The sequence below is a fragment of the Eleutherodactylus coqui genome, chromosome 1 (assembly GCF_035609145.1).
Source record: "Eleutherodactylus coqui strain aEleCoq1 chromosome 1, aEleCoq1.hap1, whole genome shotgun sequence".
Taxonomy (NCBI): domain Eukaryota; kingdom Metazoa; phylum Chordata; class Amphibia; order Anura; family Eleutherodactylidae; genus Eleutherodactylus; species Eleutherodactylus coqui.
The window spans coordinates 213,728,070-213,754,968 of NC_089837.1; the positions used below are offsets into that span (position 1 = coordinate 213,728,070).

A 26,899-nucleotide genomic window follows, 5' to 3' on the forward strand; every position below is an offset into this window, starting at 1 on the left:
TTCTCTCGTATTGTGGTTCCATATGATTAACCACTGCACAACACGTTCAACCAAGGATTTTTGACTTGGTCACAGTAAAATCAAAAGTACATGTGCGGGCCATGCTGCTAGTCTATGAACACTTTTACAAGCTCCAGCAAACTTTAGGGATAATCACTACAACAATCAGTCTGAAGCGATGCTGTCGGAGGAGGGAGGTCGAGCGGGACATTTGTGTGTTGGATCATTCTTTCTACAGAAACCAATTCTACTACAGATTACAGTAACATGCTGATATGTTCTCCTTTTAAAGTTCTCTAAGCATTTTTATTAAAGGGGTATTTACTTATATAAGTAAACTTGTAATGAAACACTTCTTGCACTATTGTATAGCAAGCAGTGCTAACAATGGATGCATTATTTTAGTTGTCAAGTCCAGAGCATGAATAGATGTCTACACTAGTTTCTTTTATATATGATAATCAGTGTTCTTAATATATTGTTTTAACCAAGTGACAATATGAAAATGGTATTTGCACAATGACATGGTGGATTTATCGCTTCCCAATACTGGCATGGATAGCACTTTGACACGCAGAAAGCCAAGTGAACTTGTCGTCTTCTGTGGTAGTAGAACAGATCCACTGCCGCTTTGGTCCCTGAAGACTAAATGCATTCTTCACATCTGTAGGCAAAGAGTTTTATTTTAGATGATCCTTTAATCTATTGTTTTTGTTTACCAGAACCCATCACACCCAGTTATAGAACAGAGTTTAGAGAAGAGAGATTCACCTCAACTTACATTTTGTATCTGGAATGTCTTCCACAAGTAATCTTGATAAGGATACTGAGGCCATGAACTGGCAGGACGTATCTGATGTACGCTTGAAAGGTGTATAGAATATGTGTCGACTTGAAATCACCAACGCGTCGTTGAAGAGAAAGAGTCTAAGATCACTTATTTGCTCATAGATCCTGTGTAAACAAGGGGGAATGGTGTCAGAACCTAGTCCAAATGTTTGGTGGTGGCATTGTAATCTTAATGGACCGCATAATTAAATAATCAGTAACAAGGACTCACCATCCTCCACAATTCAAATGACTTCCTGACCATTATGGGACAAAGGTCGTGTTTAGGGGGGTGGGGGGGGTACTCCTATGCACTAAGAAACCATTTCCAAAGTGTTACCTCCTATTTGATTCTAATTGGATTTTTGAAGGTGAAAGGTCAATTTAACATCATAAATGTGTACTAGAACAACAATAGTTTTCAGTTGCTTCATTGGGGGACACGGGAACCATGTTTACAGGTTGCTGACACTACGAACAAAAGAGCTTCTTTGTAGCCCATGTGAAAGAGGCCTTAGTGAAAGCTTGATCACATAGAAACTTAAAAGGGGTTGTCTTAGCTTATTCAATTTTTAACTAAACAGCCTTCCCCTGTATAAAAATAACAAACAAGCTGATACTCGCCTCTCCAGGCCCCTGCTGTGCTCGGCACCAACGCAGCAATTGATTGCTGAGCTCTGTCATTGGCTGCCGCAGCCTGTGACATCCCCTACGAAAGGCTGCTGCAGCCTGTGAATAATATATTACAAGGGAGAACCAAAGCTGCAGAGTTGGCACAGTGGGGAGCCACAAGAGGCGAGTATTGGCTTGCTTGTTATTTTTACACAAGGGGAGCCTGTTTAGATAAGAATTGAATAAGTTAGACAGCCCTTTAATGTGGGGCTTTCACTTATACTATAGTGCATGTGAAACATGATACAGAAGTACACTGCATAATTTTGCACTGAAAGGAATATAGCCTTCTCATGAATACATTAGATATTTAAGGATGAGTCTTCTGTAATTAGTGTGATTTTGGGATATCAGCTGCATGTTTTTTGTGGTATTTGGCACTGTAGAGAACCTGTACTTGATAAGTTCTGCCCTAGTTACCAGAAGGAGATGAAGGCAACAGTCAATGATCTGTTGATGCACTCATTGCTATGGGATTGTTTACAGAGAGAGCTGCTTTTATCTCCTTTTTGTGACTCATCCACCAAGAGCTTATTAATTGAACCACCTTGTTGCCCATTTTGCTTTATTTGCTGCCCGTTGGGTTAGGAGCAGTCAGCAGTTTTCACTTCCTTAACTAAAGTTTAACACTAGATCAATGCTTACTAATAAACCAATTTGGTAGCGAGTCTGTCACTGTTTTCCTTCCTGTGGTGGTCAGATTACACACAGATAATTGCCCTAACCATTTTATGACAATGGCCTTAATCACAAGATATCACACAAGATATCAACTACCATTACTTGAGGGGATGACATAACCCTTCCAGTTAAGCCCCATTTACACGCAACGATTATCACTCAAAATTTGTTCAATCGATTGCTTTTGAGGGATAATTGTTGAGTGTAAATGCTTCCATCTTTCACTCTTCGGCTGAACAAAGATTTTTAGGTGAGCATAAATCCAAAGATAGCAGTGACCGCATGTTGTGTTCTCCACGGGAGCAGCTGATTACATTGTATTCAACTAACAGCTATGCGAAGACAATGCAGCTGAGTGCAAATCCAGACCACATGCTGGAATTTGCAAACAGCTGCCGGAGGCTCATTTGCACGCAAATGAAGCTGATAAAGTGCTAATGGGCATTAGTGCCCATTAGTACTTTATGTAAAACGATCGCTTAAACTGTCAATCTTTCAATCATTTGAAAGATTGTCTTTGAGTGTAAATGAGCCTTTACATAGGTGAATTGTAGTGCAGTGCCACAATCTGAGTTAACCTTGGTCTTGGTACACTACCTCAGGGATGCACTTATGTCTTCATTGCCACCTCTCAGTAGAGCCACATCTTGAATTTTTATCAGATGTCTATTTGCTTCAATTATGTTCTGGAGGGGGAAGAATAATTATTAGAGCCACACAACACAACACAATAGACTCTAAATTACCTGAATGTTTGAAAATGAAACTATACTGCAGATGGTGAGAGGTTCCTGAACGTAAAGACAGTTCATTGTTAGTCTGTTAATTGTAGTTACCAATCAAGTTTGCACTCATTGAACAATATATATCTGCTAGAAACACTTGATAGGGATTGTCTGATGAAAATAACCCCTTACCAAATGCTTTATTAGGGAATATATATATATATATATATATAAATATATATATATATATATATATATATATATAATGTGTGTGTGTACAGTGATCCCTCGCTATATCGCGGTTCAATGATTGTGGCTTCGGTGCATCACGGATTTTAGATGGACCATATATAATTCTGTTTTGGCTTCGTTTTTCGCTATATCGTGGAATTTTGCGGTACATACAGGAAATACAGTACGCCACTAGCGCTTGCAAATGCGAGATTGTACACGGCACAGTATTGACTGATGGAATGTGTTCTGTATTGGGCGCTGATTGGCTCACGGATCGTAGCATCGGTCTGTTTGTTCACTTTTGCGATTGTTTGGCAGTTCACCCGACAGATTCATTAGTGTAAATATAACGCTGCTACTTTGCGGATTTTCTCGTATCGCGGGGGTCTCTGGAACGTAACCCCCGCAATAGACGAGGGATCACTGTATATCAATATATAAATCTATCTATCTATCTAATCATAGGACCCTTCTCTATCAACCAGCGTGACTGACATAACCTGTCCCATGTAGTATTATACTACTGTAGTTATTAGTATTATTTATAATACCAGTGTTTCTGGTGGCGCAATGCACCACTTATAATATAGTGAATGGCATCATCACATGTAACTCACTGATGGATCTCTGATGACGGTTGAAGTTGGGCAAAATATTGAAGGACCCGTGATTATGTCACCATCATGTGATCAGGGGCGGAGCTCAGAGCTCCAGTGATTCAGGTGCTCGCTGAGATGAAGGACCTGTGATGACATCACCATCATGTGATCAGGGGCAGAGCTCCAGTGATTCACCTGCTCACTGAGGTGAAATCGTGGCTGGAATGAAGGACCTGTAACGACGTCATCGTCATGTGATCAATCAGGGGCGGAGCATGTAGCTCACTCAGTAACTCACAGACAAGTGGTCGTTAGTACTTTGGTTGGCATGTTAAGTTATTTTTCCACATGGAATTTAAAGTATTTAAAAGCCATGTGGATGAAATTGTAACAAATCTCATCCACATGGAAATAACGTGCTATCCAAAGTGTACAACACCCCAGTGCTGTTCAATTACTAGGCTTAACATTTTTAAGACTATAAAAACATTTGTGGCCGTTGGAAGCTCACACGTCACAATATAGCAGTCCAAAGGGAACTTCTCATTGGAAACACACGGCAAAAGTATCGTCCGCAAATGCTCCACACGATCAAAATGGTTTAGAAGAAAATCTACTATATATTCATTTTACATGTGATGAAGATTAACCAGTCGTTGTTGACTCTGGGTCATCCTATGGATCAACTCTCACCATTTTTGTCTATCAAGAACAGCTTCTTTTAACTAGCAAATAGTTACACCAGTGTGTGCCATGATTGTGTCTAACCAGTGAGTTCTTTGACAACCTCGTCTTTGTGAACTACTGACAAATCCCAGCATTATATCCTTCTCCAGTCCATTTGCTCTCATGATGTGTCCAAAATAAGACAGCTTTTCTTTGTTAGTGATTCTCGCTATCTACAGGATCTGAAGCACTCTTCTCCAGCACCATAATTCAAAAGCATCTAACTTTCTCCTCTCATCCTTTTTAGGCTGCCTGTCCATGGGCGTTGTGATATCCTGCGGTGGATCTCCGCTGCCCAGGAGCCAGCTGACAGATCTCCGCGGTGAGCCTATCTGACAGATAGACTCACCGCTGAGAATCGCGGCATGCTGCGATTTGCCGCCCGCGAGCGGTGAATTGCTATGATTCTCCACTCATGGACAAAGGGTCTGCGCTTTCCATAGCAACGTGGCCGGTTTATCGCCACAGGGAATGCAATGCAAAAACGCCCGTGGACAGGCAGCCTTAAGTGTCCAGCTTTCATAAGCATAAGTTGCATTTACCAGACAATAATTGGATCTGAGACTGATGTCTCTACTTTTCCAGATCTTGTCCATTCTTAGTAAAGCCACACGACCCAGTGCTATTCTTCATTTAATTTCTGAACTGCATTCTCCATTGATATTCATATTGGACCTGAGGAATATGTACTCCGGTAAAGCATCAATCTCTTCAGTGTTAATTGTGAAGGTGGTTGGACCATTTCCAGCAGTTGTCATTATCTTTGTCTTTTTGATGTGTAAGAAGAGACCTTCAAGCTCACTTCTTTCTTTGATTCCCATTATTAACTGTTCTAGATCAGCTTGACATTCTGTAAGAAGGGTGGTATCATCAGCATATTGCAGATTGTTTATATTCCGCGCTCGGATGTTCATACCAATTTCTAACTCAGCCAAGCTGATATTCCACATAACTGCATTAGCATACATGTTGAAAAGAAATGTTTGATAGAACGCACCCTTGTACACTCCTTTTCTGATTTTTAAACAGTCTGTGTCCCCAACTGATGTCCCAACCGTTGCTTCCTGAGTTGATATAGAGTGATCTTATGAGCTCAATGAGTTGTGTAGGGTCACCCATTTGTTTGAGGCAAATCCAGAGCCTCTCATGGTCTACACATTTAAAAGCCTTGGTGTAGTCAATACAACAATGGTAGAGGTCTTCTTGGTATTCTCTTGCTTTCTCCATGTTTAGTCTCAGGCTTAAGATATAATCACAAGTGCCTCTGCCTTTTCAAAAACCAGCTTGCACATCAGGCATTTTGCATTTCACGATTGCTGTTAATCGTTTCTGAATAATCTTCAGCAGAACTTTGCTTGCATATGATATCAGTGCAATTGTTCGGTAAATGGAGCAGTCATGTGCATCATATTTTGGGGACATTGGGATGAAAACAGTTCTTGCCCACTCTTTTGGCCAAGCTTTTGTTTGCCAGACCTTCTGACATAGAGCTAGTAGTATCCTTTCTTGGTCTCTGTCAGCTCTTGGTGCTTTGCGGTTTGGAAGTTGTGTTAATGCCCATTCGATTTCTGCTTCTGTGATGTTAGGCTCTTGCTCTGCAATATTTTATGTATATAACGACAAATATAATTAATCAGCAAGTGGCAATTCAGACACTTGATATTTCCAAAGTGGTAACTTTGTCCACAGTAAAAAAAGAACCCACATTAGAGAGAATATGGTGGCTGAATTGTTAACCCCTTAGTAAACAAACTTTTTTTTGTTTTTTCCTCCCCCTTTTAAAAAAAAAAATCGTAACTCCTTTATTTATCTATCGACATTGCTGTATAAGGGCTTGTTTTTTGCAGGACGAGTTGTATTTTTCAATGGTCCTATTTAATGTACCAAAAATTCTAAGAGGAGAGAAATGGAAGAAAAAAAAATTCCGCCATCATTTGGTGCGTCTTGTTTCTATAGCGCACAAACTGTAACAAAAATGACATAACTTTATTCTATGGGCCAGTACGATTACTACGATACCAAAACATATAGTTTTTTTTTTGTTTTGTTTTTTTGCAGTACTACTTGTATTTTTTTTCAAAGATATATATATATTTTTCTGCCGCCATCTTCTGCACGCAACATCATTTTAATTTTTTCGTTGACATAGTTGTGCAAGGGCTCATTTTTTGTGGGACGTCCTGTAGTTTGCATTGGTATCATTTTGGAATACATTCGACTTTTTCATCGCTTTTTATTGCATTTTTCTTGGAGACAGGGTGACCAAAAAAGCGCATTTCTGGCATTCTGTATTTTTTTTTTCTAACGACATTCATCGTGTGGGGTAAATAATGTGTAACTTTGATTGATCAGACTTTTACAGATGCAGCGATACTAAATATGTATTTTTGTTTTACTATTTAGATTCTTTTATTATAAATATGGAAAAAGATTTTGTTTTTTCAACTTTTATTACCTTTTTTTTTTTATAATTAATAAAACTTTATTCATCTTATTTTTACTAATTTTTTTAGTCCCCAGAGGAGACAACAACTTACGATGCTTTGATCGCTCCTGCAGTATAATGTAATGTCATAGCCAGGCATGTCAGGCATGGCTTGATAGGCATTCTGCCATGACAGACCTGGGTCCTTTCAAGAGGCTGCCATGACACCCACACAGCTCTCTGCGATCTCACCGCAGGGGGTCGTACGGGTTCAAATGCCACTGTCAGAAGTTTAAAGAGTTAACAGCTCCGATGAGCTGCGTAGCTTATCATAACTGTGGCCGCCGGGTGTCGGCTACGGGAAACAGCTGGCAGCCGCGATATATGAAGGAAGATCACCCCGCGATCTCTTTACACATGTCCTGCAGCTGCATGACGGAAAAACACGATAGGCTGGTCACTAAGGGGTCAATTTGATAACATGACAAATTACTATGAATTAAGCTGCACACGGCAGAACCAGATTCCGCATGTGAAATCCCGCAGCGGAATCTGGCTCTGGCAGCAGGGGCGTCGATGCGTACCTGCACGGTCACTGTCTTTTCTGTACTGTGGATGTGCTCAGCAGGTCGCTGTCGCACATGCCCAATACGTGTTCATTGCAGAAGGGGTGCGGGACAGAAGGCCTCCATTGACTTCAATGGAAGCCGTTCGTGCAGATCCCACATGAAAATGGAGCTTGCTGCGATTTTTCCTCCATGAGCAGAAATCACTGTTGATTTCTGCTTATATGTAGGAAGCAGCGGATCTCCATAGGAAGTAATTTGTGATATTTGCTGCTTATTCGCGGTGCAGATGTCGACTGCGGATTCCGCAGCAAATATCCGCCCGTGTGCAGGAGCCCTAAGGCTATTGAAGCTCACGAGTCATACAGTTGAGTGAATTTTTCTACTTTTTGATGAATTATATTTGTCAATGTCTACATATTTTGCGATGTGTATGGAGCTCTTGAAGATAGTGAGATCCTTCTACTGCGTGTTTCTGCTGAGGAGCTCACTTGTACTGCTATATGGTGACTTGGACTGATTTTCTCATGAACCAAAGGGTTTGTTCATTCTGAACAATAGCCACTAGACATTTTCAGAGATATCTAAGGTAAAGGAAAACAGAGCTGACACATTTATATTTATGGAGGCTGAGAGGAATACAATTCTACAACAGGCTGAGATAGCCGGATTATCATTCTATAGGGGCTGTGAGACGATGGCTGAGCGATTATCCTAGAAAGTTAGAACAATTTAAGAAAAAGGAAATTACTTTATTGCTGCATGAATTGACTTGAACAAATACTTTAAAGGTTCAAAGTACACCTAGAGGTTTGAAAAGCACCTTGAATCCCAAATTATTAAAGAATGATGTGGTTTAGCAGGAAAAATGGTATGTGTATTATGTAACAGACATCCTCTTGGGTTGATGCTACTGACTGTATATTAATTAGAGCCGTTTCGACACTAGTGATGAACGATTAGTGAAATAATTGGTTGGTGTCAGGATCAGGCTAATTTCACCAAAATCTTTGTGAATTCCAACGCCCATTAAAGTCAGTGGGAGTAAAAATCTGATTTACTAATTTGCTCTCCAGAAGGTCCATGTGATATATAAATGTACTAGCTGATATACCCGGCTTCGCCCGAGTTAATTTGGTACTGGTGTTTATCTGGTGGTCACACGGAAATCTTATGAAGTCGTGGTTACTTTAGAGATACCGGAAAAACATATGTTCACCATTTTGCATAGTTCTCTGCGTTACGCAGGAAACACCATGGGAGGTAACCATGCGACGTTTCCTTTATATAAAATGACATCAGGAAGTGAGAGAATTAGATTTCATACGTAAAATGTGGACGCTAATTCTTTTGTGCTTAGAATTGAACAATCGAGGTGGGACCCATTAGCTTTTCCTATTTATGACATAATCAATGCTCGTGCCAAATTTCATGTTTGTATGACACCAAGAAGTGAGAGAATTAAATTCCGTACGTAAAATTTGGACGCTAATTCTTTTGCGCTAGAATTGAATATTCGAGTTAGGACCAATTAGCTTTTCCTATTTATGACATAATCAATGCTTGGGCCAAATTTCACATTTCTATGACACCAGAAAGTGAGAAAAATACACTCCGTATGTAAAATTTGGACGCTAATTCTTTTGTGCATAGAATTGAATAATCGAGTTGGGACCTATTAGTTTTTCCTATTTATGACATATTCAATGCCCGTGCCAAATTTTAAATTTCTATGTGAGAAAATTACATTCCGTACGTAAAATTTGGACACTAATACTTTTGCGCATAGAATTGAATAATGGAGTGGGGACCCATTAGCTTTTCCTATTTATGACATAATCAAGGCTCGTGCCAAATTTCACATTTCTATGACACCGGAAAGTGAAGAAATTACATTCCGTACGTAAAATTTTGATGCTAATTCTTTTGCGCATAGAATTGAATAATCGAGTTGGGACCCATTAGCTTTTCCTATTTATGACATAATCAATGCCCGTGCCAAATTTTAAGTTTCTATGTGAGAAAATTACATTCCGTACGTAAAAATTTTGACGCTAATTCTTTTGCGCATAGAATTGAATAATCGAGTTGGGACCCATTAACATTTCCTATTTATGACATAATCAATGCTCCTGCCAAATTTCACGTTTTTATGACACTGTAAAGTGAGAAAAATATATTCCGTACGTAAAATTTTGACGCTAATTCTTTTGCGCATAGAATTGAACAATTGAGTTGGGACTAGAGATGAGCGAACGTGCTCGGCCATGCCCCTTTTCAGCCCGAATACCGCGATTTTCGAGTACTTCCGTACTCGGGCGAAAAAATTCGGGGGGTGCCGTCGGTGAGTGGGGGGTTGCAGCGGGGAGTGGGGGGGAGAGAGAGAGGGCTCCCCCCTGTTCCCCGCTGCTACCCCCCACTCACCCACCGCGCCCACGGCACCCCCCGCCCCCCGGCAACCCCAAGTACTTTTCACTCAAGTACTGAAGTACTCGAAAATGGCGGTACTCGATCGAGTAATTAATCGAAACAAGTACGTTCGCTCATCTCTAGTTGGGACCCATTAACTTTTCCTATTTATGACATATTCAATGCCCGTGCCAAATTTTAAGTTTCTATGTGAGAAAATTACATTCCGTACGTAAAATTTGGACGCTAATTCTTTTGCGCATAGAATTGAATAATGGAGTGGGGACCCATTAACTTTTCCTATTTATGACATAATCAAGGCTCGTGCCAAATTTCCCATTTCTATGACACCGGAAAGTGAAGAAATTACATTCCGTACGTAAAATTTGGACGCTAATTCTTTTGCGCATAGAATTGAATAATCGAGTTGGGACCCATTAGCTTTTCCTATTTATGACATAATCAATGCCCGTGCCAAATTTTAAGTTTCTATGTGAGAAAATTACATTCCGTACGTAAAATTTGGACGCTAATTCTTTTGCGCATAGAATTGAATAATCGAGTTGGGACCCATTAGCTTTTCCTATTTATGACATATTCAATGCCCGTGCCAAATTTTAAGTTTCTATGACACAGGGAAGTGAGTGATTTAGATTATGTACGTTAAATTTCGACGCTAATTCTTTTGCGCTAGAATTGAATAATCGAGTTGGGACCCATTAACTTTTCCTATTTTGGAGATAATCTTTGCTCGTGCCAAAATTCATGTTTCTACGACATCGGGAAGTTGGAGAACTTTTGGCGAGTCAGTGAGTCAGTCAGTCAGTGAGTCAGTCAGTGAGGGCTTTCGTCTTTATATATATATAGATAAACCTGATGCAGCTTCTCTGTCCTGTGCGCAGCTGTAAAATGGCCACTGGTTACACTGTGCCTATGTTATATATGGCTAGGTTATGTGATGCACGTGTCCAATGAAACTGCTCCCCATATGCAAGATGGAGGGGTTTTCCATCTTGGGGGGTTTACTTGTGCAGTAACGTGGAGAGTATACGGAGAATGGTATGATCAAGGAAATATATAAAAACACAAGAACAGCACCTCAGATGTACATTCTGTACTGAAACCATAATAAAAGGCCCAAAGCAGGCCTTGTTTTGCACTTTTCTGTTCAGTCCTAAGGACAGAAAGAAACGAATGCAGTAAAGTTTCCACTAATTTCAATAGGACTTGTGTTATTTCAGTTTGCTTCCGTTTCATCTGGTTTCCTTTCCTTTAATGGGGAAAAAAAGACTGAATTGCAGGATTTTTTTTCCAATTCAAAAAGAAGGAAACTACACAGAATGGACATTTTATTTTTTATATTGTCCTCTGTACTCTTTGGGGGTTAAGAGGGGGGCTACACAAAGAGAAGCTATTCTGTTTAACCAATCCGTGTGATACAACTGTGCATTCGGAATATACAGCTACATTTCAAACAAGAATCCTCTAAAAACTGACCAGAACAGAACTAGCTGATGCAAATGGAAACTAATAGAGATGAGCGAACGTACTCGTCCGAGCTTGATATTCGTGCGAATATTAGGGTGTTAGGGATGCTCGTTACTCGTAACGAGTACCACGCGGTGTTCTGGTTACTTTCAGTTTCCTCTCTGAGACGTTAGCGCGCTTTTCTGGCCAATTGAAAGACAGGGAAGGCATTACAACTTCCCCCTGTGACGTTCAAGCCCTATACCACCCCCCTGCTGTGAGTGGCTGGGGAGATCAGATGTCACCCGAGTATAAAAATCGTCCCCTCCCGCGGCTCGCCACACATGCCTTGTGACTTAGCTGAGGGAAAGTGCTGCTGCTGGTGCTGCTGTAGGGAGAGAGTTAGGAGTCAGTGTAGGCTTCAAGAACCCCAAAGGTCCTTCTTAGGGCCACATCTACCTGTGTGCAGGCTGCTGCTAGCAGTGTTTTTTTTTTTTTTTCTCAAAATCGGCAGTGCAGAGCATTGCACTCGGCATTAGGGACAGAAGTGGTGCATAGGCAGGGAGAGTGTTAGGAGTGAGTGTAGCCTTCAAGAACCTCAACGGTCCTTTCTAGGGCCAAATTTAAGCGTGTGCAGTACTGTGCTGGCTGCTGTTAGCAGTGTTGCATAATTTTTTTTTTCTAAAAATCGTCTGTGCAGAGCATTGCACCCTCCATTGATACTACAGGGACAGAATTGTGTAGGCAGGGCCACAACACAGTTATTGTTCATTGAATATACGCAGTGGGTCCTTCCCTTTGCAAAAAAGGAAAATAAATTATATTTGGCCAGCCTGTGTCAGTCCTAAGGTCTCCGTGTACGTGTGTGCTGCGTGGACAACGTACAAAAATCAGACGCAACCAGCTACGGTTTACTGCAGTCTTGCGCCATTGTCTTTCCTGACTGGCAAATACCTGCTCTGCTAGAGTTAATAACTCTGCTACACTAAAGTTGTGTGTGACTTTTTCAGGGCCACACTACAGTTCTAAAAGTTATTGTTCATTGAATATACGCAGTGGGTCCTTCCCTTTGCAAAAAAGGAAAAGAAATTATATTTGGCCTGCCTGTGTCAGTCCTAAGGTCTCCGTGTACGTGTGTGCTGCGTGGACAACGTACAAAAATCAGACGCAACCAGCTACAGTTTACTGCAGACTTGCGCCATTGTCTTTCCTGACTGGCAAATACCTGCTCTGCTAGAGTTAATAACTCTGCTACACTAAAGTTGTGTGTGACTTTTTCAGGGCCACACTACAGTTCTAAAAGTTATTGTTCATTGAATATACGCAGTGGGTCCTTCCCTTTGCAAAAAAGCGAAAACATTATATTTGGCCTGCAGGCTTGCGCCAATTTATTTCCTGCCTGGGAAATCAAATCACTGGTAATACAGCATGCTGAGGGGTAGGGGTAAGCCTAGAGGACGTGGACGTGGCCGAGGACGTGTAGGCCCAAGTGAGGGTGTGGGCACAGGCCGAGCTCCTGATCCAGGTGTGTCGCAGCCGACTGCTGCGCGATTAGGAGAGAGGCACGTTTCTGGCGTCCCCACATTCATCGCCCAATTAATGGGTCCACGCGGGAGACCTTTATTAGAAAATGAGCAGTGTGAGCAGGTCCTGTCCTGGATGGCAGAAAGTGCTTCGAGCAACCTATCGTCCAGCCACAGTTCTGCGCCGTCCACTGCTGCAAATCCGAATCCTCTGTCTGCTGCTCCTCCTTCCTCCCAGCCTCCTCACTCCACTACGACACATGCTCAGGAGCGGGAACACTCCCAGGAACTGTTCTCGGGCCCCTACTCAGATTGGGCAGCAGTGGTTCCTCTCCCACCAGAGGAGTTTATCGTCACTGATGCCCAACCATTCGAAAGTTCCCGGGGTCCGGGGGAAGAGGCTGGGGACTTCCGCCAACTGTCTCAAGAACTTTCTGTGGGTGAGGAGGACGATGACGATGAGACACAGTTGTCTTGCAGTGAGGTAGTAGTAAGGGCAGTAAGTCCAAGGGAGCAGCGCACAGAGGATTCGGAGGAAGAGCAGCAGGACGATGAGGTGACTGACCCCACCTGGTGTGCAACGCCTACTCAGGACAGGTCTTCAGAGGGGGAGGCAAGGGCATCAGCAGGGCAGGTTGCAAGAGGCAGTGCGGTGGCCAGGGGTAGAGGCAGGGCCAGACCGAATAATCCACCAAGTGTTTCCCAAAGCACACCCTCGCGCCATGCCACCCTGCAGAGGCCGAGGTGCTCTAAGGTCTGGCAGTTTTTCACAGAGACGCCTGACGACCGACGAACAGTGGTGTGCAACCTTTGTCGCGCCAAGATCAGCCGGGGAGCCACCACCAACAGCCTCACCACCACCAGCATGCACAGACATATGATGGCCAAGCACCCCACAAGGTGGGACGAAGGCCGTTCACCGCCTCCGGTTTGCACCGCTGCCTCTCCCCCTGTGCCCCAACCTGCCACTGAGATCCAACCTCCCTCTCAGGACACAGGCACAACCGTCTCATGGCCTGCACCCACACCCTCACCTCCGCTGTCCTCGGCCCCATCCAGCTATGTCTCGCACCGCACAGTCCAGCCGTCGCTAGCGCAAGTGTTGGAGCGCAAGCGCAAGTACGCCGCCACGCACCCGCACGCTCAATCGTTAACCGTCCACATAGCCAAATTTATCAGCCTTGAGATGCTGCCGTATAGGGTTGTGGAAATCGAGTCCTTCAAAGCTATGATGGCGGCGGCGGCCCCGCGCTACTCAGTTCCCAGTCGCCACTACTTTTCCCGATGTGCCGTCCCAGCCCTGCACGACCATGTCTCCCGCAACATTGTACGCGCCCTCACCAATGCGGTTAGTGGCAAGGTCCACTTAACTACGGACACGTGGACAAGCACAGGCGGGCAGGGCCACTACATCTCCCTGACGGCACATTGGGTGAATTTAGTGGAGGCTGGGACAGAGTCAGAGCCTGGGACCGCTCACGTCCTACCCACCCCCAGAATTGCGGGCCCCAGCTCGGTGGTGGTATGTTCGGCGGTGTATGCTTCCTCCACTAAAGCACCCTCCTCCTCCTCCTCCTCAACCTCTGTCTCGCAATCTAGATGTGTCAGCAGCAGCAGGACGTCGCCAGCAGTCGGTGTCGCGCGGCGTGGCAGCACAGCGGTGGGCAAGCGTCAGCAGGCCGTGCTGAAACTACTCAGCTTAGGAGATAGGAGGCACACAGCCCACGAACTGCTGCAGGGTCTGACAGAGCAGACCGACCGTTGGCTTGCGCCGCTGAGCCTCCAACCGGGCATGGTCGTGTGTGACAACGGCCGTAACCTGGTGGCGGCTCTGCAGCTCGGCAGCCTCACGCACGTGCCATGCCTGGCCCACGTCTTTAATTTGGTGGTTCAGCGCTTTCTGAAAAGCTACCTACGCTTGTCAGACCTGCTCGTAAAGGTGCGCCGGCTCTGCGCACATTTCCGCAAGTCCCACACGGAAGCTGCCACCCTGCGCACCCTGCAACATCGCTTTAATCTGCCAGTGCACCGACTGCTGTGCGACGTGCCCACACGGTGGAACTCTACGCTCTACATGTTGGCTAGGCTCTATGAGCAGCGTAGAGCTATAGTGGAATACCAACTCCAACATGGGCGGCGCAGTGGGAGTCAGCCTCCTCAATTCTTTTCAGAAGAGTGGGCCTGGTTGGCAGACATCTGCCAGGTCCTTCGAAACTTTGATCAGTCTACCCAGGTGGTGAGCGGCGATGCTGCAATCATTAGCGTCACCATTCCTCTGCTATGCATCTTGAGAAGTTCCCTGCAAACCATAAAGGCAGCCGCTTTGCGCTCGGAAACAGAGCCGGGGGAAGACAGTATGTCGCTGGATAGTCAGAGCACCCTCCTGTCTATATCTCAGCGCGTTCAGGAGGAGGAGGAGGATGAGGAGGATGAGGAGGAGGGGGAAGAGACAGCTTGGCCCACTGCTGACGGTACCCATGCTGCTTGCCTGTCATCATTTCAGCGTGTATGGCCTGAGGAGGAGGAGGAGGATCCTGAAAGTGATCTTCCTAGTGCGGACAGCCATGTGTTGCGTACAGGTACCCTGGCACACATGGCTGACTTCATGTTAGGATGCCTTTCTCGTGACCCTCGCATTCAACGCATTCTGGCCACTACGGATTACTGGGTGTACACACTGCTCGACCCACGCTATAAGGAGAACCTTCCCAGTCTCATTCCCGAAGAGGAAAGGGGTTCGAGAGTGTTGCTATACCACAGGACCCTGGAGGACAAGCTGATAGTAAAATTCCCATCCGACAGCGCTAGTGGCAGAAGGCGCAGTTCCGAGGGCCAGGTAGCAGGGGAGGTGCGTAGATCGAGCAGCATGTACAGCCCAGACAGTGCAACAGTCTTTAAGGGCCTGGCCAGCTTTATGGCTCCCCAGCAAGACTGTGTCACCGCTCCCAGTCAAGGCTGAGTCGGCGGGAGCACTGTAAAAGGATGGTGAGGGAGTACGTAGCCGATCGCACGACCATCCTCGGTGACGCCTCTGCCCCCTACAACTACTGGGTGTCGAAGCTGGACACGTGGCCTGAACTAGCGCTGTATGCCCTGGAGGTGCTTGCTTGTCCTGCGGCTAGCGTCTTGTTGGAGAGGGTGTTTAGTGCGGCTGGGGGAATCATCACAGATAAGCGTACCCGCCTGTCAACCGACAGTGCCGACAGGCTAACACTCATCAAGATGAACAAAGCCTGGATTTCCCCAGACTTCTCTTCTCCACCAGCGGACAGCAGCGATACGTAAGCAATACGTAGGCTGCACCCGCGGATGGAAGCTACGTTCTCTCTCACCATCCAAAACGGGGACATTTCTGCTTCATCAATCTGTGTCTAATATTCCTCCTCCTCCTCCTGCTCCTCCTCCTGAAACCTCACGTAATCACGCTGAACGGGCAATTTTTCTTAGGGCCACAAGGCTCACTCATCTAATTTTTCGAAACAATTTTTATATGTTTCAATGCTCTTAAAAGCGTTGAAACTTTAACTTGAACCAATTTTTCGTTAAACTGGGCTGCCTCCAGGCCTAGTTACCACTTAAGCCACATTAACCAAAGCGATTAATGGGTTTCACCTGCCATCTTGGTTGGGCATGGCCAATTTTTACTGAGGTACATTAGTACTGTTGGTACACCAATTTTTTGGGGCCCTCACCTACAGTGTAATCATAGCAATTTGTATGTTCTTCGCCTGCACTCATGGTACAGAAGTGTGTGTGGGGTTGGCCTACACTTTAGCTACATAAATGTAACTTGGGCCTTGGCTATACTGCAGCTACTGAAATGGAACTAAGACTGCGCTCCCACTATACTGCTGCTTCGGAATTGTTACTGGGGCCTGTCTGGACTGCTACTATTACTGACATGGAACGAAGACTGCGCTCCCGCTATACTGCTGCTTCGGAATTGTTACTGGGGCCTGTCTTGAGTGCTACTATTGCTGACATGGAACGAAGACTGCGCTCCCGCTATACTGCTGCTTCGGAATTGTTACTGGGGCCTGTCTTGAGTGCTACTATTGCTGACATGGAACGAAGACTGCGCTCCCGCTATAATGCTGCTAGTGATATGTTAGTGGGGCCTGTCTTGAGTGCTACTATTGCTGACATGGAACGAAGACTGCGCTCCCGCTATACTGCTGCTTCGGAATTGTTACTGCGGCCTGTCTTGAGTGCTACTATTGCTGACATGGAACGAAGACTGCGCTCCCGCTATAATGCTGCTAGTGATATGTTAGTGGGGCCTGTCTTGAGTGTTACTATTGCTGACATGGAACGAAGACTGCGCTCCCGCTATAATGCTGCTTCGGAATTGTTACTGGGGCCTGTCTTGAGTGCTACTATTGCTGACATGGAACGAAGACTGCGCTCCCGCTATAATGCTGCTAGTGATATGTTAGTGGGGCCTGTCCTAATGCTACGGCAGAAATGTTACGAATTCTGGGCTCTGCCTATACCGCTGCTAATGGTATGTCTCTGGGGTGTGGAAACAGAGGCTTCCCAAAGACATGATGGCGGCGAGGCCATTTCCCACCAACGCGGTTACTGTTAAGGTGCATATAACCACGGACACATGGAGAGGACACGTAGTGCCTCAAAAACATCCCCCACCTCCTCCAACAGGGAAAACATTCTTGGCAAATGCCTTTGCATTGGTTCGTCTGGTGGCAGTCCAAGAATTTCACCTTTACCGACACTACAAGAGAGCCCCCCCACCATCCCCCCGCCACGGCCCACTTAATCCTGGCCACATTCCGAAAACCAACAAAATAAAACCGCGCTACTAGGTCCGCAGTCACCACCACATTACCACCAATGCGGTTACTGTTAAGGTACATATTACCAGTCTGACTGGGGCATGCAGAGACACCTTGACAGAATGAATAGTGTGTGGCACATAGGTTCCCCATTGCTATGCCCACGTGTGCAGCTCCTGATGGCGGTGGCACAGGATTCTATTTCTCATTGCTTCTGTACAGCATTGTGGGCTATCGCCCCACCACTTTTAAAGAGGGTCGCTGCCTAGCCGTGCCAACCCCTCTGCAGTGTGTGCCTGCGGTTCCTTGTCATGGCAGACACACTTCTAAATAGACATGAGGGTGGTGTGGCATGAGGGCAGCTGAAGACTGCGCAGGGACACTTTGGTGTGCGCTGTGGGGGGGAGGGGGGGCGGTTGGTCAGCATGTAACCCAGGAGAAGTGGCAGTGGAGTGTCATGCAGGCAGTGATTGTGCTTTGTTGGAGGTAGTGTGGTGCTTAGCTAAGGTATGCCATGCTAATGAGGGCTTTTCAGAAGTAAAAGTTGTTGGGGGGGGGGGGGGGGCCCACTCTTGCCGCTATTGTAGCTTAATAGTGGGACCTGTGAACTTGAGATGCAGCCCAACACGTAGCCCCTCGCCTGCCCTATCCGTTGCTGTGTCGTTCCCATCACTTTCTTGAATTGCCCAGATTTTCACACATGAAAACCTTAGCGAGCATCGGCGAAATACAAAAATGCTCGGGTCGCCCATTGACTTCAATGGGGTTCATTATTCGAAACGAACCCTCGAGCATCGCGAAAAGGTCGTTCCGAGTAACGAGCACCCGAGCATTTTGGTGCTCGCTCATCTCTAGAAACTAACCATTTCTTGACCAATCTTTTTGTATCAGTAAGACATCCAGGTTTTTTTGCTTTATTCTAAGAAACTATACGGATCTGTTAATACCAGACAAAGATGGCTGATTTGAACCCAGCCAAAGCCAAGTTTCCATCTGCTGCTGCTATTTATCACCTGTAGTCCACAAAGAAGTCAGACACAAGAGTGATTGACAAGGAATATCTAATCTGTTAACTACTTACCGGGCATCCCTGAATCATCTTCTGTATACTTGTCAGCTCAGTGTCCTTCTCCAGACTCGCCTTCAGCTGGTAAAGACGTTTCAATGTTAATATACACGTTGAAATATAATGATTTCCTTAGTAAATTGATAGAATCACTTATGGGAGTGCAGCTTATAAGTAGTAGAAGTCTTCATGCCCACCTTCCCTCTCAGATCATTACAAATAGCTCCTTCAGTTATGTACAGATGGTAAAATACATTTTATACAAGTTTCCTTTAACCCCTTTAGTGGCACGCCCAGAAAATCTCCTTCCTCCAAAATTTGGAAATTATTTTCCAAAATTGTTATAATGTATTCTCTCATTACAAAAAAAATGTTTGTAATTCCTTGATAAGTACTTGCGAGATTAAATTGCATTGTTGACTCTTCTTTAAAATACCTGTCCTGTGAGGCATGACATGGCAATTATAAACCTGCCACTGAAGGGGTTAAAGGGAACCTGTCATGTCCCCACAGCACCATAAGCTAAGTTAAGGGACATGACAGAGAGCCGGTGATGTATTTTTTATACTTACCCATTCCTGCGATCCAGTGCTGTCCCCCTCTCTGAAGTTGGAGCGCGGCATGAAAATCTGACTCTTTTCAGAGTCCTGTACGGGCGCTCTGCCATAGACTTGTATAGGAGAGCGCACGCACAGGATTCTGAAAAGAGTCCGATTTTTGTACCACATGCCGACTTTATAGGAGGACACTGCTGGATCACGGGAGCGGGTGGGTATAAAACATACATCTCACGGCTCCCTGTCACATTCCATAAGAGCACCATAGCTTAGATTGTGGTGCTATGGGAGTGTAACAAGTTTCCTTTAAGATCATAATGACATATAATATGTTGAAGGCTAACCTGTCCAATATAGTCCTTGTATTGCTTCAGCTGCAGAATAGCAGAATTTAAGTCTTTACGATCCGAATGTTCTGGAGGAGTATGTAGACGGAGAGCATACAAGAGATTGACATATTCTTCAAAGCGGGTAGATGGAAAAAGAAGTAGCTCCTGTAAACTATCAATGGAGAAGCACTGAGTTATTGTAATAGGTGTTCACCTCTACTAATTCGTACTACTGAAAGTGGTAGACAAATCGAGACAGAATGGCTGTTAGCATAATAGTTTTCATTATTAATATACTCTACTAACCCGATCGTCTCCATCAGAAAATGTTTCATTGTAATGATTTATGAGGGACTTTGGGCTCCTTCATTAGGGTGTGTTAGATTTTCGTGAGGATCTGCTCCAAAATCCGCGTCATATGGTTTCGCAGCAGATCTTATCCTTTCAATTTAGGAGGTGAAGTCCTCTGTAGATCCGCATTAAAATCTTTACCAACAGGGCAGATTTTGATTCGGATTCTCTGCTGTTGAAAATCTGCATCAAATCCGCTACATGTGAACATACCCTAAAAGGGGTTATCAAACCAACATCACTTATCACCTAACTGTAGGATAGGTGATAAATGTTTAATTGTTCTAAGACCCCCAGATTATTTGCACCCCAAGTCCTATTAGTGAGGTGGTGGGCATAGGTGACCCCCGCTCCATTTACTGTTTATGCAGATAGCTGACTGTTGCGCTCAACTATCTCCTTCAGTCTCATAGAAATGAATGGATAGGTGGTCACTGCCACTCCATTCTTTAAAGGTGTATTCACAAGGGTCATTTTCACATCAGTGTGATGTCCATGTTTGGGACTGACTGCACACAGAAAGCACACTGACTGACCTATTACATTCAATGGGTTTATGCCAACATGCGGTTTTTTTGGGGGGGGGGGGGGAGGGTTGTACATGGACCAATGGTCTACGTAAAAAAAAAAAAAAATCGCAGCATGTCCTCTTGTAGCATCTGTGTGTTAAACAATGCTAGAAAAAAATTGGCCTCCTTCATTTTATTTTTTGCATACAAGAAAAATAACAGATGGAGAGTAAAAAACAGTCACAGGCAATGTCAAAAGTCCATTTTTACTAACCAAAATTGGAATCACTTGTCTGAACAGGCCCATAGCACCTATTCTTACTATGTATATTTGATCCATGTGTGGTCTATACATTCGGCCCCAAATTGCTGCACACCCTGTTCTTGTCCATGAAAACAATGTGGAGATCGGCCAGCATATGGATGGATGTCTATGTGCTGTACGATGTGAGTTGTGCCTGAGTTTCTCAAACATAACATACATTTGCCAGCGTGAATCCTGCCAGAGAGGGACTCTGCATCTTACATCAGGGGAGATATATTAATAGCATCATATCAGTTTGACTAGAGTATTCTTTTAATGCCTAGAATTATAAGAGTGAACATAGATCCATGGATGACCACTAAGTGCTACTTGTATATATAACACCCTGTCTTACCTATGGTGTCCAGTTTACCTATTGCTTTGTTCCCATGGTGCCCATACATTATACAATGTCTCCTTTTAGAGACGACCAGTACATAGTGCCATATACAAATCTCTATTCCCTGGAGTATACTTACCCAGGGCCAGCTCTAGGTTTACATTGGCCCTTGGGCGATGGAGTCACCGTGGGCCTCCTTAGTAATAATTAGGCCCTGCTGTGTCCCCTTAATAAGGTCTAGACACCACTATACCCCTGAGTCACTTATAGGACCTACTGTGTCTCCTGAGAAATTATTAAAGCCCCACTGTGCCCCGTCAATAAAATAATCAACTCAATTGCCTCCATCATAACCCTACAGTGTCCTTTTCCCTTAGCCAGTTTCTTGCAAAATTACGCAGACAGCACAATGATATTATCTGTGTGACAGAAGACAGGGGCATGAAGCACTTGGCTTACTGCAGTCATAGTCAAATGTATCCACATCTTAAAGACGTGGATATAGAATCAATTTCAAAGAACAAGGACCAGATTGATTCTACCACCGATTGGGGTCCCCTTTAGGATCATTGAGGCCCGGCATATGCATGGGTTTCACAGGTGCTGACACAGTCCCAATACTTACCTCATCATTTTAGTTAAAACCGTTTGATCATGTCTTCTTAAGAAGGCTCGGAATGTTGGCATGGCTTCTCTGCACTACGGAGAAGGAAAGATCATTATTTCATATGTCTGTATATAGTGAATTCAATTCAGTAAACATGCCAGAAATGTTATATACAAGTACATTTCTATATGGCCTTGAAAGATCATCTCTGTCTGTATCCACTATTAAGCCTTAGGACCTCCTCAGTGAGTTGAGACAAAGAGTAGATAACAAACATTCTCTCATGGTCACTAATTTGTAGTCCTTGCAGTGGTCACAAACGTCTGACTAGTCCTGGCTCCCCTGGTAAGATCAGTTGCTTGCCAGAAGTGTCAGGAGCAATGAATACGATATTAAAGGGGTTGTCTGTGGTGAAACAACTGCAGAGAACTTTACCTTGTCAATAGTTTTAAGGATCACTGTGTAATTGTTGAAAAAATTTGTATAGGTCTTCAGCCGTGATGCAAACTTGACAAGAACATCACCCAAGCACTGTGCAGGACCCCATTCCTGAAGGCGTTCCGTCAACTCATCTAACAGCTGCCTGAATAAATAATGATATTGTGATATGATGCTATATTGGATGCCACATAATAAGGAAGTGTAATTTCAAAGGGTTCACTTACTTTTTCTTGCAACTGTAAAGTGACATTTTTACTGTGAACCGAAGAGCAATTTTAAGTCCACCTTTGAGCATTTTCTGACGAACAGCTCCAAATCCCCCTCACCTTCATGCAGTGAGTTGTGCCAAAGTTTAAGGTTATCCCATATGCACAGGATAGGGAAAAACTATCTGATTGGTGGAGATTTGACTGCTGGGACCCCCACAGATCATAATACGGGTGTGTCATGTTCCCCTCTGTGAATATAGTGGTGGCCAAGCATGTGTGCTACCTTTCCATTCAATTCATTTCTCTTGAATGGCATTCCCATTGAAATGAATGGAACAGCAACATACAGGACTTCTGTTCTTGTGATTGGTGGGACATCTAGCGGTTCGAATCCCATGAATCTGATAATTTATACCCTGTCCTGTAAATCTTTAAATCTTGATACAACCCCTTTAAAGGGAACCTGTCACTAGATTTTAAAAGATTAAACTGCTTACATCTTATACAGTTAAGTGATACCTTTGGAAACATGTTCCTATCAAAATCACCTGTTTTAGTACTCTATATAAAAAGAAGTTATAACATAGCATTACTGTGTGTAAATGGAACATGAAGAGTCACCTGGTTAGTGCCAATGAAGAGCCACTCAATCCAGCTTGTAATCACACACATCTGACTTGATTGAGGTCCTACTAGGCGTGCAATATCATCGTTGGCTCAGCCAAGTGGGGCATCAGTAAAGGCAGAATGGATGTGATTACAGCCTGGAATGAGTGTTTTAGATTCCAAAAATCACAGTTATATATATATATATATATATATATATATATATATATATATATATATATATATATACACACATATATATATATATATTATTTTTTTTTTACAAATGTTGAAAAACTATAATAATTGATAAAGATTAGAATTGCAATTTGTGATCATATCAGAATACCAATATCAACACATTACTAGTATTTACTTTGAACTGTAAATTATGATAATCAATAACCTGCACAAGCACCACCAGCATCAAACCGAATCATAGGCTCCATAAACATAGGGGATTTTTTTTCCCAGTCTGTCAGGGAATTTGCAGAGATTTTGCAACCCTGATATGCAATGAGCAACCACCAATAGTGATTTTATTATTTAGCTCTATGACCAATGGAGCTGGGCTTCGCTCACCACAGGCCTCATAACAATGGTGTGGTCTATCTAAGCCATAGTATATGTGCATAATATACAGATTACATACTTGTTGACCTGTAAAATATCAAGGATATCAGAGAAGATGATTTGCACATTAGCGATGCTGAGGATGGCTCGGTTAGATGACAGCGCAGCTTTCAGTGGAGCAGCATACACATCTCTTACTATTTCTAGTATTTGGACATATTGTCTCTCGCTCGTCAAAATTTCTCGAGCAAACTTTGAACGCTTGTCTCCTGGATCTCCTTGTAGCTTCTTATCCTGTATACGTAAGAGATGCATTATTTTATCAACGTCATCAAGATTCATTAAGGTTGGTTTCACGGACAGGCTTTTGATGCAATTCCAGTAGATCCAGCAGGAAGGAGAAGTAGAAGTCCTTCTTTTATAGTCTCCTTATCTTTTGAATCTACTTTTAGCTTTGAGTCAAAAAACTGCATCAAAAACTGCCACAAAAACCTGTATGTGAAACCACCATAATGTTATCAAGTAGCAAGAATGCCCTGCTCATTCCTAACAACATTCCCTAACTTATGGAACTGTTTAAACATCAATCAGTAAATTACTCTTATTAGTTACATACACTACCAGGGGTATCTCAGATTCTCCATAGTTTTCTTGGGTTTCCTTCAACAGCCTAAAAACTGGGATTAAAAGCTGTCTCTAGTATGTAGCTTGCATACTGCTGAAGGCAAGTCCCTGGGAATTTGAAACCCCTCAGCTTCCTGCTTAGCTTTAGAATTACTCTTAAAAAGTATGTCATTTCATTTTTTTTAGTGTAAAGAAGAGGCGATTGTAAGCCTTTTTTTCAATATATTTCATTTAAAAATTTAGGATGCTTTTAATAAACAAAATCTCTCTTCAGAGCCTGCCCCGTACCATTCAGCTATCCAGCTGCTGACTGTTGCTAGGGAAAATCTGTCCTGCATCTGGCACACATTTGTACATATGACATAGTGTACCTGGCACCGTTGGAGAAAGTGCACTGTGAAGAGAAGCTGAAAGCAGCGCAACCAGCCAGGAACATAAGAAGATAAAACTGCAGGAGTGAAATAAAGCTATTACAGGTGTATAAAGCAGCATTATTACAAAATGTCCCCAGAATAGTACAGTGAAAGAGCCATCCCTGTAGTCAGTTGCTGTATTCAGCTATGCAGCTGACGGCGGACTTTCCTTGGAAATAGGATAAGTGCAGGCTTTAGAAATTTTTTCATTAAAAACGTCCAGAATTGGTTAATTAAATGCATTGAAAAAAGCTAAAATTGTCTCTTCTCCATATTAAAAGAATAGTAACTGAAACAACAGCAAAGACTTTAGGCTGGATTCACATGGGGCGGTATTTCCGTGTGGACTTTCCGCACGGAAATTCAGCATGCATTCTGAAGCCTGAGACTAAGCAGCAAAGTGGACGAGATTTGCAAAAATCTCGCCCACCCGCAAACCACGCTGAAATTGACACGCGGCGCAGAATTCAAATCCGCGACATGTCAATTGTATCGCCGTTTCCGCTGCTGGCTCTCTTCTCTCCATGGGGAGAGATTTCCGCAGCAGAATAAAACCGCTTCAAAACCCGTGTCAAATGGCGTGGGTTTTGAAGCAGCCTTCCACTGTGAAAATCTTGCGGAATTTCCTGCTGTGGACATTCTGCGAGTTTTCATCCCATGGGAACTTAGCCTTAAAGATATCAGTAGGAATTCCAAGCAAAAAGAAAATTACTAGGAGTTTGACACTTAGGGGATTCCAGACGTTTCCACGCTTTCCTTTTCAAATATGAATGTTTTTTTCATTTTCCGAGGCAAATCAATTTTGTAAAGCAACAAAAAAAAGTCCAGTAGGTGATTAGGTTTTTAGTGATCATGTGTCAATATGTAGAACTGTGCACAGCCTACAGCATAGTGATAATAGTTACCAGTAATGCCAGCTGTTGGAATCGGAGTTTAGAATGATATTGGGATTGAGGAGGTTTATCGGTTTGGTCAACCTCCTGATCATCTTCCTGCTGCAAAAGACATTACAACAGATTTATTCTCACCTTTAGGCAACAATTAAAAGGGGTCTTATAAAATAAATTAATGGCACATCAACCTGATACTGGGACCCTCAGTAACCCTCTATTTTCACCTATCTCAGCTCTCCGTTTTGGAGATCAATAGGGGTCTATTGGTAGAACCCCACATTTCGGATTAAGACATATCAAATCGATATTAAATAAGTGTATTCTGCAAGAAAACCCCATTTATAGCTTTTAGAGATGAAGATACAAAAATTCCAATCTATGAGATCACCACAATATCGATTATCCCCTTGTACCAAGTTACTCTTTGCTAAGTCCCCATCCAAAAATGATTTTTCATTGCAAGCGGAAATTAATGTTTTACTTAAAAGACCTGTAGTATATAATTGTATTAAAAGCTGCACAATTTCTTTGTGCCTGTGGAAATTAGGAAACACCTGCAGGAAAATGGTGTGGCCCTATCACTGTGTATTGAGCATGTATGTCTTCCCAACATATCTAAGAATGAGAATAAATGTGAATAAATAAAATAGGGGTGATTCATCAATAGTAATAGTGTTGTCAAGTGCACAATGTGAATGGTTTAAGTGACAGAGCACATATTGCAGTAAACCTTAACAGTCTTTACTTGACATCTGAATTAGCGATACAGTCACTTTAACTGAGAGGGGTAGCGTCTCTTCTTAAGGAGAGCACCTAGAAGGTGAGTGAGGAGACTTATAAGGCCATGCATGCTTCTCTGGGGGATATATGCAAATAAGGAAGATGGAACAATTCCTCTGCAGCGCCACCTATTGGATGGCAGCATTTCTGCAAATCAATGTCTGTATACAGGTCTTACCAATGATTGGGAATTCAAAACCAAGCCAGAATCCATACATAGAAAGATGTTTCAGGGTTTTGCCCCTCATCAGTGTAGAGTAGGATCCTGGGTTGGCTAGTTCCAATTTGTAGACTCTAGGGATTCTCTCACAGCTCGTACATTCAGGATGCTGCCAGGTTTCCACTTGTGGCTCACAATACAGCCACACCCAAGCTTGCTCCCACCTTACTCTTGCTTGTGAACTTCACCATCACAGCTAAACGCATCAATTTGCGTGCTACACTCCACCTTTTATATCAAAACCGGCACAATCCTGTGGGGCAAGACGTGTTCTACCATTCATGAATTAGACAGATATGGCAGCATAGTGTCCTGGTGATACACACCATCCAGTGAACCATCGGGTCTGAGAACAAGACCACTCACACAAAATCCACAGAGGCCACAACAGTGCTAACAACCACTTGTCTGTGAGTCCATGTGTGATTG

General features: G+C 43.6%; 1 protein-coding gene across 4 annotated transcripts in view; it reads right to left on the reverse strand.

The window, feature by feature from the left end:
• Positions 1 to 426: 426 nt before the first annotated feature.
• ECT2L (epithelial cell transforming 2 like) overlaps positions 427 to 26,899 on the reverse strand; it is a 65,599-nt gene continuing 39,126 nt past the window's right edge. The window contains exons 15-23 of one of the 4 annotated variants that reach the window (XM_066605497.1): positions 25,483 to 25,572; positions 23,620 to 23,834; positions 22,147 to 22,294; positions 21,730 to 21,803; positions 19,616 to 19,772; positions 18,730 to 18,795; positions 2,779 to 2,867; positions 782 to 954; positions 427 to 664 (exon numbers count right to left, since the gene is read on the reverse strand). In XM_066605497.1, coding sequence (XP_066461594.1) covers positions 534 to 664; positions 782 to 954; positions 2,779 to 2,867; positions 18,730 to 18,795; positions 19,616 to 19,772; positions 21,730 to 21,803; positions 22,147 to 22,294; positions 23,620 to 23,834; positions 25,483 to 25,572 — 1,143 coding nt within the window. In that variant the 3' untranslated portion in view covers positions 427 to 533. Of the gene's footprint in view, positions 665 to 781; positions 955 to 2,778; positions 2,868 to 4,979; positions 6,061 to 18,729; positions 18,796 to 19,615; positions 19,773 to 21,729; positions 21,804 to 22,146; positions 22,295 to 23,619; positions 23,835 to 25,482; positions 25,573 to 26,899 lie in introns of those variants that run through there. The other 3 variants (XM_066605498.1, XM_066605500.1, XM_066605501.1) reach the window with 3 other exon arrangements.